Source organism: Cataglyphis hispanica, chromosome 1 (assembly GCF_021464435.1).
Source record: "Cataglyphis hispanica isolate Lineage 1 chromosome 1, ULB_Chis1_1.0, whole genome shotgun sequence".
NCBI lineage: Eukaryota > Metazoa > Arthropoda > Insecta > Hymenoptera > Formicidae > Cataglyphis > Cataglyphis hispanica.
The window spans coordinates 5,250,348-5,265,824 of NC_065954.1; the positions used below are offsets into that span (position 1 = coordinate 5,250,348).

The following is a 15,477-nucleotide window of genomic DNA, read 5'->3' on the forward strand; positions in this document are numbered from 1 at the left end:
ATTGTTTCTTTATAAAAGTTACAAGGGATAATATGTGGATAACAATAAAACAGAATCACCCTACATATTGACACGCAATTAACAGATATTGCGTAGTGGAATAAATTAAAATCCAATGAAGCGTATATTTTTCTCGACATTAGATATGAATTATTAACTTATTAAAGCGCAAAGTACTGCGGACGGAAAAGGGACAACTTTAAACATTTCCATATGTCTTACGTAATTCTGCAAAACCTGATGAGACTGAAACCGTAGGTGTATATCATTTGACGTATACTGCTCTCGGCAGTCTGTGTCTAATAGTTTCTACGGTTAATGGTTTTCTCGCCGTCGCGCTCTAAAGTCGTGAAATGTCGTGCGATGTTTTACGTGTACGTATTCGAAATGCGCGAACGAGAACGCAGTGGGTGGTTTTCTAGCTTGGTAATTTACACCATTTATCGGTTAATTTCATCTCTACATTAATATTAAATAGTAATCAGCCTGTTGGTTAGCCGAGTCTCCCCGATATAATGGCATTTGCCTGATATACGGTTACAACGAAGCATCGTTTATCTAAGGCGGTTTATTATTGAAAACGTTTAAAATATCTACGAAATTCTGACATTTGTTTCTGATGTGATTTCTAATATATATCTATGCCTCGATTACAACACATACCTCGTGATAGTCGTCAAGCTAAATAAAAACATTCACGCGTTGCACGCATACTTTACTATAATATTGAATATAAATCATTGCAAAAAAAAAACAGTGTGTAAGCTATTACTATCTTGTTTTGAATAAAAATGCTAATTATTTTATTAAAATTCATAACTCTTTATTAATCACATTCTACGTATAATTATTATTAAATTTTATCTTATTGCGTCTCTCGAAGTAGTTCTCAGGCTAGTTTGAGATGAAATGCGAGGCTTTAAGTCTCCTTGACAAGACACAGAGAGATCAATCTATCCGCTTTCTGCGCTTTCTTGACGGCGATTGCTAGGAGGGGCGGTTAGATAGGTAGATGGACAAGACGAGAGAGGCGGGAGAGGGAGAGAAAGAGAGGTGCCGTCTAGTGCAGGTAGTTGAACACTGTAATCATCATTATCCCATTATCATTAAAGTCTGAAAAATGGTGGGGGCGACCAATGAGTACGCTTCTTAAGCTGGTCGGGGTTAACTGCAGGTGGGGATGTCGGATGGAGATACTCGGACCTCCCATGCAGGCTGTACCTACTGTAAACGTCTCGGTGCACGCACGATCGCGGCCGTTCCTACGCGGGATATATGTATATATATGGTACATTATATTGCCACTACCATGGCTTTAAATTGCGTATAATTGATGATACACGCTATCCCGGGTTAACGTAATTATACGCGACTTATGCAGCGAGTTATTAATCGGCCACTCTTACCTGCCAACAGTTAACTTTCCGGCGGTCGTGTCTTGTACAGAATAGAATAATGAGGATATACTTCTCTAAAACTCTGTTTATGTAGTAATTTTATATATTATTTAATAACATAAAAAAACGATTGTCAAATGATTAACCAGTGTATTACACGGTATTTGTATTTTTGGTTTCCCGATTCTCGAAAGAAATCGTTTCGCTAAGCGTAAGAACGTCTGATAGATTTAGAGGTAACCGAAAGATCGACCCTCTCGTGAAATTTATGGGAATCCGCGCATATGGAAATCCCATATTGCAGATCGACGCGATAATTCAGGAGCCGATGGCACGGTCGATACGCAAGACATTTCGTATGTCCGATATAACATAATTTATCGTTGCACTGCTTGTCCGCCTACCGTCCGAACCGGTGTCCTGTATTTTGTCAGTATCGTCGGCTTACTTCACGTTCGCGCAAAGATTGACGTTGCTACGATCTAATCGATAAAACATTCGTCTCCCGCCGTTCTCCTCGTGGCTGCGATCAATAAGAAAGTATGATCAACGCACGCGCGTTTCGTTCTTAAAATATAAATCCAAAATTTGGATTCAAGAAAATATGTAAAGTATTATCAGATATATAGATCGATCGATATTAGATATATGTAAGACATGGATAAAATCAGATATCTTATTATTTTATATATATGCTAGAAGAAAAACTATTTTCAAATTTTATCTACGTCACAGGAAATTTTTGTATCTGTAGTACAACAAAAGTCTATTATGTGCCTTTGTCATATAGAAAGGGTGTGCGGATGTGATTTCAATTCCGGTTTCATGGTTTCACGGATTGTCATGGTCGAATCGCGGAGGCGCAGCAGCCAAAGTTATTAGGCGTCGGAATGATTCTTTATCGGCGATACCTGGGTATTACGGTAGAAACCAGTTCCTTCGAGATGACTCACTCCAGGGCCCATCTCGCAGGCCATCGGCAGTCCCGCAAGAATGGGCCTCCTCTCCTCTGCCGCACTCTCATGCGTCTGCCCCCATTAGCATATATCTACTTATCGAATTCATTAAAGCCGTTACGATACGCGGAAATATAACCGAGTTACACAGTGAGATGAGAGATGTAGTGCCTCTACGAATTTCTCGTATTCGTCGGTTTGAATCATCACTGCCATAGCTTCTGGCCTAGTCGATTTAATCGCTGATTTTACGACATCGAAACTTGATACTGCCTTCGATTCACGGCGACATTTATTAAAAATCTGGTTAAGTGTGTTGAGTAAATTTACTTGTACGCTAAAGACGAACCATCTTGCGCGAAAGAAAGAATAAATTATGCAAACTGTCGATGTCACCAACAGGTTGAAGGTTTTGTTTGTGAAATATATATATAGCTTGTTTTTTATTTTAGTTTTTAAATCTCTTTATGACTGTTCGTAAAATTTTAATCTTTGTCAGCGATATAAATTTTTGACTCTTGGAATCATTTTATAATTATTAATTTATTTTCATTATTAGAGATTTGCCTTCTTTCAGGCTTATAAAAAAGTAATGATTTTACACGATATCATAGTATATAAAATGTTAAAAGGCGCATAAGAACAAAGGGAATTTTAGATTTAAAAAATACAAATGTATAAACTTCTGTCAATTACTGCGACATTGCTTCGCGGAAATCGGGGCACGTATTTTAATTAGACTCGTTCATCAGATCTGCAAAATTTAACATCTACTTCGGCGAATTACTTGAAGAGTTAGCGATACGGTGTTTCACACGCAGCCAATCAAGATGGTTCGTGAACAACAGTGTATTATCGAAAATCCGAGGTGTAGAGTACATCGCTGTCCGATTTCATACAAACGTTGCACTGTATGCCTCAAAACTCGTCGCGTTCGCTATACTGTCGAGCCACAACAGCTGGTCTCGCTTTTACGGCGAACAAGATAGCTTTGATTAAACAAGCCGCGCCCAAGGTTCCCGCGGATGCGGTTAATGCGGCACTTGTGGTTTATCCTCACGATCAAATGAGATCAATAGGGGTATTAAAGAATTTACCTGAACCGGCTGACAAATCGTCTGGACATTACTTCACTTAATTTTCATGGAAACATGATAATTCATTTAGATAGGATCTTCAAATTAAGATATTTTATGTGGTTGAAATTTGCTTGATTAATATAATGTGTATTGCGATAAAATCACAAGTACCAACATTTTGAGATAACGTTTAACGCTAACGTAAATATACATTTTAATATTATTGACGTTAATTATGGAGGAAGGGGGAAATCTCTAATATTCTACCAATTAATTGCAATTATTGTGAAAATCCTACATTCCAATCGATATCTGTCTTGAAACAACTTTAACAAATAATGTTGATAAAGCAAAATAACGAGTAGTAGCAAAGTTTGTATTACGTGCCGGATAACTATCGCAATAAATAAACGCTTGATACTAATTCGCCCAAAGTATATAAAAGCGGCTGTACCGATCGTTACCATTGTAACGGAGGTCGTTAGACGCAATATCCGAAGCACATTTGGTATAGTCATTCGAAAAATAGCCACGTCATCATTTGTACGATGAATTCCCCTCGTCTCCTTGTGTTCGTGATAAGCGTTTAATTTCCCCGATTGTTGTATTGTAATGAAACACGCTCGCAAACAAACACATTATATACATCGTACGGCGACATTCGTCGCGCGGCCTGGCTCGGGATGAAATGTAGTTAAGTCGACTGGAGACGACGATTAATCATCAGCGGTACAACTTAATTATTGTCTGTACCTCCGTTAATTTAGCCGCGCGCACTGCACTCGCACGAGCAAATTTACTCGCTTCGCAGTGAGTGTTTCATCGCGCCACTCGGTCACGCTCGAACAAATACGCCGATCGGTCTTCGAGGAATCCGGATCGTAATTAATCGAATTTAATTTTTGCGGATCAGTGGTCTCGCGCGGAGATTGGAGGCGAGAGGCTTGCATTGGTATATCGCCGGAAATAGGATTATTCTTCAACGCCGCCGTCGTCGCTGGACCGATGTTCGCGCGTGGGCGGATACAGATTAAGCGCGACGCGATACTCTCGATGCGCAACCTTTCGTTAAGTATAGCTGTGCGTGTACGGGACGCTTCATGCGTTTTAAGCAAATAACAACATTGACCAGTGAATTGTTGCACTCTGCTAATAATTATAAAAATAATCTCAAATCGAATCAAATTTAAAGGAGTTATTTTAAACAATCTAATGTTAAAATATAACAAATATGTAACAACGCGTAATTCATAAAATGCAATTTCGATTATTAACATAATTCAAGGTTTCAACGTGAAAGAAGACTGGTTTTCAAAAAAGGAGGGAAAGCATCTTCTTGCCGATATTCTCACTCCCGGTTTCCCGGACGATATTTTTTCGTGATTTATGCGCACAGCCAACTGTAAGGTCGAGAACACGAAACGATCTTCTCTCGTCACAGCTGCCGCCACAGGCAGCCACTATTATTTCACCACTTAGCGGGAGTGACGTATACTTTGTATGAGAAAAGAATGACTGATTCGCACCTGCGGGGGCAGACAGGACGAAGATGCTGTCGTGAGCGTGGGCCGTGTCCGATCAGTAATAACGAATAAAACCCACGCGGCCATGGTGGAGCATGTTGCAGGAGTGATCTTTTTCGAGAGATACCCGAGCTCTTCACCCACGGATACTCTCACGTTCTCGCGGATATTCGTCGGTCGATGAAACGCCATGATATCGACTCTAGAAAGCGAGTTGCTTATTCATGTCGCGGATAAATACAATGCAGCTCATTCGTCTCGCATAGCTCGTACCGCTGCGGTATAATATACAAAGTTGATCAAACTCGTCTTCGGGGCTCCGCGAGGAGTTCATCGTTTCTATCGTGAGAGATATCGTAACTCAGGCTCCCCAGGGAAATCCGTTGAAGTCCGTTATTGCACTGTCCCGGCCGGAAGACACACAGTGGCAGGTAGTTTACACGTTCGATAAGTGACGGCGATGTCAAGTCGGACGACGCGGGAAAATTTCTCACGTGCCGATGGCGCACTCGAGTTTGTGTTCGACGACGGCGGATGTTCCCTGCGTTCCACAGGGAATAGAGACCGTATGGTGCGCAGGCATCGGTTCAAACTGCGGCGTCGTATTTCGCCCTCCCCAGATACACGATGAGATGAATTAACAGCCGCGCTTGCAATTTTACGCATAGCAGATTTAATTTGAGACTTTAGATAGTCGTCGAACGTGACGTGAATGATATTTCGCCGGAAACGAAGTGTTGATCGAGAGCCAGAGTTCCTCAATGTTTCTCTCTTTTTCTCTTCTCCCTTTCTCTCTCTTTCTCTCTTCAAGATATTTTCATTTCTATTTATAAAATCATCAAATATCCGCAAATGGATTCCATCGTGCTCGAAATAAATCGTAAATCACTACTTACCGCATTCTTTTAAAATCAACACATATAAAGTTTTACTCCTCCAATAAACTAGATCTTTGTTGTCGCGCTGTCGCTTGTCACTCGTGGATTTAGATACAGAGCAACAAATGTACAGTAAGTTATAAGAAATATCTGGATTCTTACGATGCCCCGGCACTGTATCAGAACCGTGACGGTTCTTGAGAGAAATATTTCCGGAGTTCTTGTTCCGCAGAAATGATTACCGAGATAAGGCGGCACATTCGTGTAGCATACGGCCACAGGAAATAAGTGTACTAAAGTAAATGGCTGGTTATGTTCGCAATTTATTATCTCATAGAGAGATAGATGCACCTAACGCATCTGGGCACACGTTAAGTCGCGTTAAGTCGCAAGCAGGGTCGTCGCCGTACCTGTCATGATGGCCGGCTAGTTTGCATAACGTATCACCCATTGAATCTTTCTCTTCTGTCGGTATACATGCACGATTTTCTTATGATTTATATTATGAACGTTAAACGGCGGTAAAAGAGATACGTGTGGGATACTGTAGCGAGGGATTCGATGCACAGTTGACCTTTTTCGTATATTTTATATATATAAAATATACGAAATAATAATAGACATCACATGTTAATAAAAATAGAAAAAAATTTTAACAACAAATAATAAAAATTTACGAAAAATTTGACCGTTGTGTTGATTTAAATTTTACTCTGATGTTGAATGAAGAACAATTTTTTATTTTTATTTTTATTTTAATACAAAAGGGATTTTTAGAGTTGCAGTAGTTTCAATACGCATAAAGTTTATATTTGAACAAAAACATCATTATCATAAATGTGTGATAAAAAATACGATATGTTCATATTTTCATGTTTTCATTTGCCTTTTAGCTTTTTTATTTGAAATTTATATCATCAGTATTATCATACTTCTTCGACGCAAATTATGCAAATCTATGATCAGCTATTAAAGACAAGACCAGAACATCCAGATAATCAAATCGAACAACTTCGCAATTATTCAAACCAAATATCATTGTGATGTCTCCGAATATCGAAGATTGTTGTCATCGACGTGCCTACGCGACGTGACCTAATGCGATTTACATTGCAGCGCGTTTTCGAATTTTGCACGTTTTTAGGTGCATGCGTGTTAGTTACTTTTCATTTCGTACAAACTGCGTCATCATCTTGCCTGAGATCAAAATTCGAAGAAAAAACGAGGAGAAAAAGAAATCTAGCGAGAGTGACAAGGTCTATTGACAGCGTTTGCCTACGCGATCGCCCGCGCCCGCATACAACCCCCATATCTCTGTACAGGTGCGTTTGGATTCGCGTTGCACTCGCACTCTTGTGTGCGTATACTGTGATATGCTGTCATCAGATATATACACGACGCCCACGCCGTTTGGCCGTGCGCATTTATGCGGCGAACGAGCGGACGATTTTTCAACGTGTTCGGACTATGAATGGGCGCCTCGTCGTGTTGGTTTTACTCAGGCGCTCTTCTCTTTCTCGCGGTCGATTTTTCGGACGTTTGGCGCCGCAGGTCCATGATTCCCGCCGCAAGAAAAAAAAATACGTGAATTTCTTGATGGCCGAATGTTTTGGAATTATGATATTTTGCTTGGTCCTGAGCGTTTTATGTTATATATCGATACGATTGAAATTTTTTTTTTTTTGTATTTTCAAGTGAGCATATATTTATTTTCCAATTTGCTTTATCAGAATATTGCGCTAGGCTATTTTGCCTATTGTTTTTTGTATCTGACCAAAATTCATGTTACTGTTTGTTCAATATAAAAAAATGTTAGGATTTGTAACAAGCGTAGCTGACATTTAAATTGGGTTACTCTCAACAATTATATATACTTCAATCGTCCTGTGTCTAAACGATTTGATGATTTCATATTCAATCACAAGAAAACCAATTTCAAACAGTAGTCCATACTGGTCTAACAACGAATCGGGGATAGAGGCACGATCGAATGTGTTTTCAATCGAAAAATTGATTACATACGGCGGCCACAACTTGACGTGTGTAGACAAAGACAGAAGCGACAAAGTTATTTTCCCGAGTGATCTTTATAGGGTAAACACATTCAGGATGCTTTAAAAGAACGCTCTCAAGTTAATTACATCTCTAATGGTTCATAAAACGCTTTCCTGTTTTATTGCAGCGACATATACCCAGCGGTTTACCCCCGTTTCGACAAATTTTATCCTTTGTCGATTCGGAGCCTTTTCGCTTTATTGGGAACGATCACGAACGAGGAGTAATAATTTCTCTCCTTTACATCGATTTGACAGTTAATTTCCAAATTGGGAAGAGATAAAGAGAAAAGAGAAAGAAAAGAGAAAGAAAGAGAAAGGTAATAAACGCGATGAGGCGCAAACCGCACTAATGTCTCGTCATTACGTTACCGCCGGCGAGTTAATAATTCCGCAATCACCAAAGAGAGACGCCGGTGGTTATTGCGAGCCGGACAAATTACTTCTACCTTCTCAGTTACTCGACCCGGAATTTCAGGCTATGGTGTTCAGTAAACAAGTCCTCTGCGCGCGTGGCGTGTAATTTTCCCTGATCATAATAACTATCCCCTAACGAGAAGGTAATTTTGAGACGGCACGTCTGGCACGTTTCTCTCTCTCTCTCTCTCTCTCTCTCTTTCTCTCCTTCTCTCTTTCTCTTTTTTCTTTTTCAGTCTTGTAATTTGACATATCGCGCATTGTTTTCCTCGTCCAAACGAAATATTTACCAGTGATCGGCCTCATTAGGAGATGCTACGATGGCGATCACATTGAAAAGGATTTGAAATTTTCAATGCAACGCCCACTTCTCGGTATGACATCGAGCTGAGACCATTTCTCTCCTTGGTATTGTCTTTCGAAACTTGCCGACGTTTTTGTATTTAGTAGCTTCGTTCGTCTTTTTTGTTTATCTTTTTGTTCGTGACATTCGTCTTCGTGCGTCACCACGTCGGAGGACTTTTGTCTCCGAGTAAGCGCTCGATGTTAACGTAGCGAAGTAGCTCACAGTAAAAGGGTTTCGTCTATCGGTCAAACGTACGTTCAAAATGACCGGAGCTCACAAAGAACGCATCCATCACTCCGACATATCGTGCTCCTGGTTGACAAACGATTCGACATAAGTAGATCGCGTAAATGTTGCTTAAGACATTCTAGACTATGACAAAAACTATAGATTTTGGGTTGCAACATTTGATATTTTAATATATCCGATTTCTGATATTGTAGATATGAAAAAATTTATCATACATGACAATCATTGCGCTTTTGTTATCATAAATAAATATATATATTTTTATTAGCATTTTCATCGAAATTTCATCGACATTTGAGTTTATCGGCTATATTATATAGATTTTTATACACATTTAGCAATTTCGAATTGCTTTAAGACCAACAGACTTTGCGAACATCGACGTTGCAGCTTCGCGGAATCAGCATTTCTCGCACGGTGCAGCACGTCAGAAGCAGCGTTAAAAGTTATGTCGATTGGCCGTATGCCAGCCGATGGCTTTGCGTTTCGCCGATATTCTCTGATAAGATCAGCGAAATCGCGTAGTGACGCGACATCGAAACCGCGTACAATATTCATGTCGCATCTCGGACATTATCAGATGACAATCAATTTACGGAGCCGGAATAACGGTCTAAGCCACTACCGCGCAACACACACACTCTCAAAATATATATTTATCGACATAATTAAAAATCAGCATGAGCCTTTAACAGCCATTAAGATGTCTCGACGTATAAATAAGTCGCGAATTAGCATTTTACGGCACATCCCGCCGGTCACTCGTAGGAACTGCGCATCCGATTCTTTCTGCTATTCCATTTCTTCCTTCTTCGCTTTGTCGCTTACAAAATCCAGTATCGCGCTTATATTGTACGACTCGCTCCTACTCTTAATAGGATCGCGTCCCGCAAAGGTAAGGTCTTCTGCTCGAGAACCCGCCGCGGCCAGTTTTCATGCGAGTCAAAGAAACTCGAGAAAGTGTACGTGAGATTAAATGTGAATTGAAGAAATCGTCGTCTTATTCGATTTAGATCAAATTTCTTATCAAATCAAATTCAAGAAAGAGTTTCGACATTAGAAAGATAATAAATATCAAACTTAACATTATTTTTCTATATTTGTGGTTAAATTAAAATAATTGAACAAGGCTACAATATCGTCGTTAAATTATATGAAGCCAACACAATAAGTATAAGGATATATGTATATTTGATAAAACTCACCTCTGACATTAGGTACACGTTGTCGGGCTTCGAGATTGGATTGCCCCACGATGATTAGAACCTGGAGCATGGATAATAGATACCACATGATTGGCATTGAATCGAACGTATTTCTTGTTAAAACGATACGCGATCTTCTTGATGTCTACCGATGTTTCCCTTTATTCTGAAACACACACATGTGACCACAGCATGAATTTAAATTAAATTTTCGCATTACAAAGCAAATAGGTTACCTCCACGATTTAAGTTATGAGTTAAAGCTTTGTTAAATTTAACGGTTGTTCCGGCTACGTGCGCGCGCAAATCGTAAGAAGATAATCCATAAAAAAGTACTTAATTAAACTCTCTTTAATCGTAGTCCGACGGAAAAGTCTTATGAGTTGAAAGAAAGATAAAATGAGAATTTTATCGCATTCTTTCTACGAGAATAAAAAGAGATATTTCTTTATTCATTGTCCACTTTTCCAAATAAAAAATTTCACGAATGAGAAAATGGTTAGCAAGCAATTAGTTTTGTCTCATATTTTCTATGCGCAAGGCTTTTCGAATTCTTCTCGCACGATTTTCTCGGGCACGTTAACTACAGAGCTGTTTCAGGGTCGTTTTGTGGCGACGCTCCGTAGTTACGATAATTGGAATTCGTTCCATACCATGTCGACGATCGAGCCCAACCACTGAATTCTTTTACTCGTGCTAAAACCAGAGCTCGACTCAGGATATGATTTATATTTTTTACTGACAATAGAATCATAATTTTTCTCAAAAATTCAACTTAAATAATATAGATTAAAAATTTTAGAAATATGCTAAATCGCGCTTAAAATAGCTGTCATAATTTCTCGACCACATGCGGATGCGTCAAGATTTGCATTCATGCAGATATTATAACTCTATTTTCACGACAAGGACAACTCATAATTTGTAGTATAAATTTTTAATAAATGGTTAATTGAAATCAATTGTAAAGTTTAAATTTTATAATATATTCGATGAAATACACGAATGTGGTGATACTGTGTCGCATAAACTGCTTAATCCATACGAATAGTTTGCGTTCTTTTTAAAACACAATACTTCCACATTAAAACTAAACTAAATGTTTCATGAAAGCACAGGAAAAATCAGTCGAGATAATAGATTGAGTGGGGGAAAGTCAAAGCAAGTTCATTAATGGGATGCGGAATTGATAATTAGCCTTGCGGGAGTATCTGTCAGTTCGAACACAAATTAGGCTTCGCATGTACGTGCACAGGAATAAACATCTATCAATGAATATTTATCAACATTGTTTTTTTTATTTGCAGCTATTGAATTGGATAGGAGAATGCATATTTTATCAATCAAACCATTAAAAGAAAAATATATTTATAAATGTCAGATCAAATTTATTTTAAGAAAATAATCATAAAAAGGTTCAAATAATGTAATTAATTTAATAACGTTTTTGATAAAATATTTTCTGTAATGCTATAAAAAGCAAAATTTAAAGTTTGATGTTATTTGAACTTAGTACACGCAATAATATTCTAACATTGTCAGCCCCTAGAAGTACAGTATTATGATAACAATCAAAATCATTACAAACAATTATTATAAACAACATTATAACTTCCAAGTTTAATATTGCGCGGTATTTAAAGAGTTAATTGTGACGCTGTTATGAATTTACCCTTATTTTCAAAGTAAGCGCGAACGTTGCAACGCATAAATTATAAGCGTCCATATAGCCGTGTACTTGATGATTGTATGCCGTGTCAGTAACAGACGTAATCACTTACAGTGCAACCGCGGAATATTAATAAGCGCGCCGTACGTTTTAAAGTATCTCGCGTCATCTCAATTGAGTTGTCGCACCTGTAAAATATCACATGAGATGAGGATACCAATATTAAATTAATGACACGAGTATCATAGAGGATGGTGAGAGTCTATGGCAAATAAGCATGCACTTGGCGCTTACTCGGAATGTATGCCTCTAATTGACATTCGGAAATGAATGGTTTTGCTACGTCTTGAATAAATATCTATTTCCTCGTGAAAAAGAGGAAAATTCACGATTAAAAAAATAAATGGGAAAATAATGATAGAAAATGCATTTCGATCATTGTTAAAATATATATGTGTAATTACATGTAAAAATATCGAAATTTGCGAAAAGAAAGAACGAGAAAGCAAAGAAATTCTGAAATTGTTTTTGACAAGATTTCGGAATGCATTTTTATTAACGCTTGTTACTTTCCAATTTTCAAATTGACATATTTATTAATGAGATTATGAGAATTTATTCAGAGCTCAAGTGGAATTATGTGATATGAAGCCGAGTAATCTGACGATTATCATACAACTTTGCGTGCTTTCTTTAATAATTGTAATAGACTAAGAAATGGTACAAAGATTTTTTAATTATTAACTCATATTATTACAGAAAACGCATATGATTTTTAGAAGAAATATGTACAAAAAATAGGCAAACAGCAGAAACACAGGTTTAACTGATACTACAAGAGAAATACATGTGAATATCAATAAGTGTCTTATAATAAAGAAATACAATTTACAATATATAACTCTTGTCGTAAATATTATCTCTCTTTTATCGTGGACTTACAATCCGTCAGTCCATTTACAAATAACTTTCATTTCCATATCTGAAATTTGTATTATTTAATCTCGTACTCTATTTCCATATTTTCAAAAATATTTTATTTCTATATTTCCAATTTTAAAAAAATATTATGTTTGTTTTATGATTTCCAAACTTGAAAATTGACACAAAAGCATTTATATTATGCATGCTTTTTTTCTTTAATGCTATACTCTTCAAATGTAAAAACAAACAAAATACATTTCAGTTAATATCGTTTAAAGTTGTAGAAAGATTTTGTCAAATAAAACTGTTACCATTGCTGTGTGTGTAAATAGTAATAAAATCGTCATATAATTCACATTTTCGGAATTCAATTATTTGGGAAAAAATATTTCTTGCTTTCTCCCTCTTTTACAAATATTGAATATATATACATATAATGCATCTACATTTCAAATGATCAAGTTATCAAATTTGTAATGCGTATTTTTTCATAATTTTCATCGTGCAGTTCTGACAAATCAAGCGGTCATAAATAAAATATTTATTGGTAATAAATTTTTATCCATGCGACAACGATCGTGTATGCTTTGCATTGCGATATTTTATTTGTATTTGCAGAATAAGAATGCACGTAGTGGTATAGTGGTTTCACGCGAGTGCAAACGAGCGATTGTACTTCTTTACATTAGATTTATGCCATTATAAGTTTTAATAATGTATCTATGGCGAGATTGGATTATCAGTGAAAATATTGTATATAACCCGATACATAAACATTTGTATCGGTTTTTTAACGCAAATACAAAAGTAAAAAAGCTGATTACCAGGATACAGTCATTGTTCGCCGGATAATATAGGTTAAAGAGATATAAAAATTATTTATATTCTTTTCTCTTAAAATAATCACATTTATTCTTTGGTATCATTCTTATATGGGCTGTCGTGATCACCGTGTTTTTAACAAAATAGATTTATATCTTTTTTTCTTTTTCTGTCTATCTCTCTTAGAAATTGTAAAAATAAAAAAAAAAGATTTATTAAAATATTGAGGGCGTTTTTAATAAACTACTAACTATACCCTTTTATAATAATATTTGGCAGTTTATATTATATATACATATAAAATTAGAGAATTTTATACATCGAGATCTTTTAAATAGAATAATAAAAAAAAGATTCAGAAAAAATTTTATTTTGTTGAGTTTGGAAGCAAGCTTTGAAATATTTCCTCGAGAAATTTTCATATTAATTTAAACGTTTAAAATAGAATCGTTTTTATATAAATCGCAAATAAGAAATGTGCTTGAATGATAAACGGCATAATTATTAGGCTAACATTAATATGCGTGTAACTCTTAATTAAGAATGCAATGACCAAGATGTAGAAATGGAGGAAATACAAAAAATTTATGGTGCAGTAATTTTATATTAGTTTAAACGCAAAATTCTAGAAATTTTTATAGTACTTGCGCGCAAGTCTTGCGTAATTAAATAATTAAATAAAATAGAATTATTACAATTTTTTGCATTACTTTTTCAACGTTATAAGTTGCTCTTCTTTATTTACGCAAAGAGAAATGCGATTCATCTCTTTTATTCATTTCTGTGGTAATGATAAAAATATTTCCAATCCTTAATTACATTACTCGGAAGTTCATAGAATATATATATATATATATATAAAGCATATATTAAAGTTTTTTTGTTAAACTTTTTATATAAATTTTTTTTTTGTGAGACAAAATATAATTTTTATATTATTAGATGATATTTATGAAGTTTTAATTACAAAAAAATATTCATTAAATGAAGTTCTATCATTACGAAGAAATATTCATTAAATATAAAAATACTGAATTTGTTGAAATGTGTTTAATTACCTGCAAATAATTTATGTGTTAGATTTCATGATATTAAACAATGATTTTTGGTATATCATAATTGCGATTAAATATGGATATGCAAAACTTTCTTTTAAAGCAATTTGTCAGTGCATTCTTTATATTGTTTAACGCTTCCAAAAATGTGCAATGTTTTATTCTGATCAATGCTTACCCAGAAACAGACAATTGCTATTATCGTTGATGCGACCAACTATTGCGTTTCATCGAACTCGGTGTTAACGATAATTTGAACATCGGAGAATTATCCTCATGCGAGATCGCGAGAAGCAATGTACCTGTCTGTGTACGGTCCTCCTTAACGATTTAATAATTACGTGGCTTTCTTCGAAGTCGAAACAAGTCTCTCATTAACTACAGCATAATTTGTTGACTTTCGATTTGATATGCAACTCCTTGAACACGCTGACGTACCGCTGTTGTCGGGTTATCATTATCATGATACGTGTAACAACATAATGACGTAAGAGTAAGACCATTTTTCTGCATCCGGCACTATAAGAAAGGTATACGATGTGCAAATAGCGGGTTTTCATTCAGCAAATAATGCTGACCCATTTTGATTAATTAATACGCTCTCTCCCGCGCCAGAGTTGGATGATCGAGAATTAAACATGAGAGCGGTAAAATCTCGAGATCAGTTTATTTAAGAACAAGAATGATTTTTAAAGCGGGAATTTTATTTTATATGTTAAAAAAAAAAAATATCTACTGATTTTTGATGATCGCGTATAATCTTGATTATCTGCTGTTTGCTGTTGGGATTGCTATATTTGTAGCTATGACCGATTAAGAATGCATGATTATTCGACGCGCGGGCGTGCCGTTCGATGAATACACGATATTCGCTCCATTAATCGTACATGTCAATGTAAAATC

At 36.3% G+C, this 15,477-nt stretch overlaps 1 protein-coding gene across 4 annotated transcripts in view; it reads right to left on the reverse strand.

Annotated features, from left to right (window-relative positions):
- Positions 1-15,477, reverse strand: part of LOC126849671 (A disintegrin and metalloproteinase with thrombospondin motifs 7) — a 42,477-nt gene that overhangs the window by 23,712 nt on the left and 3,288 nt on the right. For 2 of the 4 annotated variants that reach the window (XM_050591765.1, XM_050591735.1), the window contains exon 2: positions 10,105-10,270. In XM_050591765.1, coding sequence (XP_050447722.1) covers positions 10,105-10,201 — 97 coding nt within the window. In that variant the 5' untranslated portion in view covers positions 10,202-10,270. Of the gene's footprint in view, positions 1-10,104; positions 10,271-14,752; positions 15,089-15,477 lie in introns of those variants that run through there. The other 2 variants (XM_050591756.1, XM_050591745.1) reach the window with 2 other exon arrangements.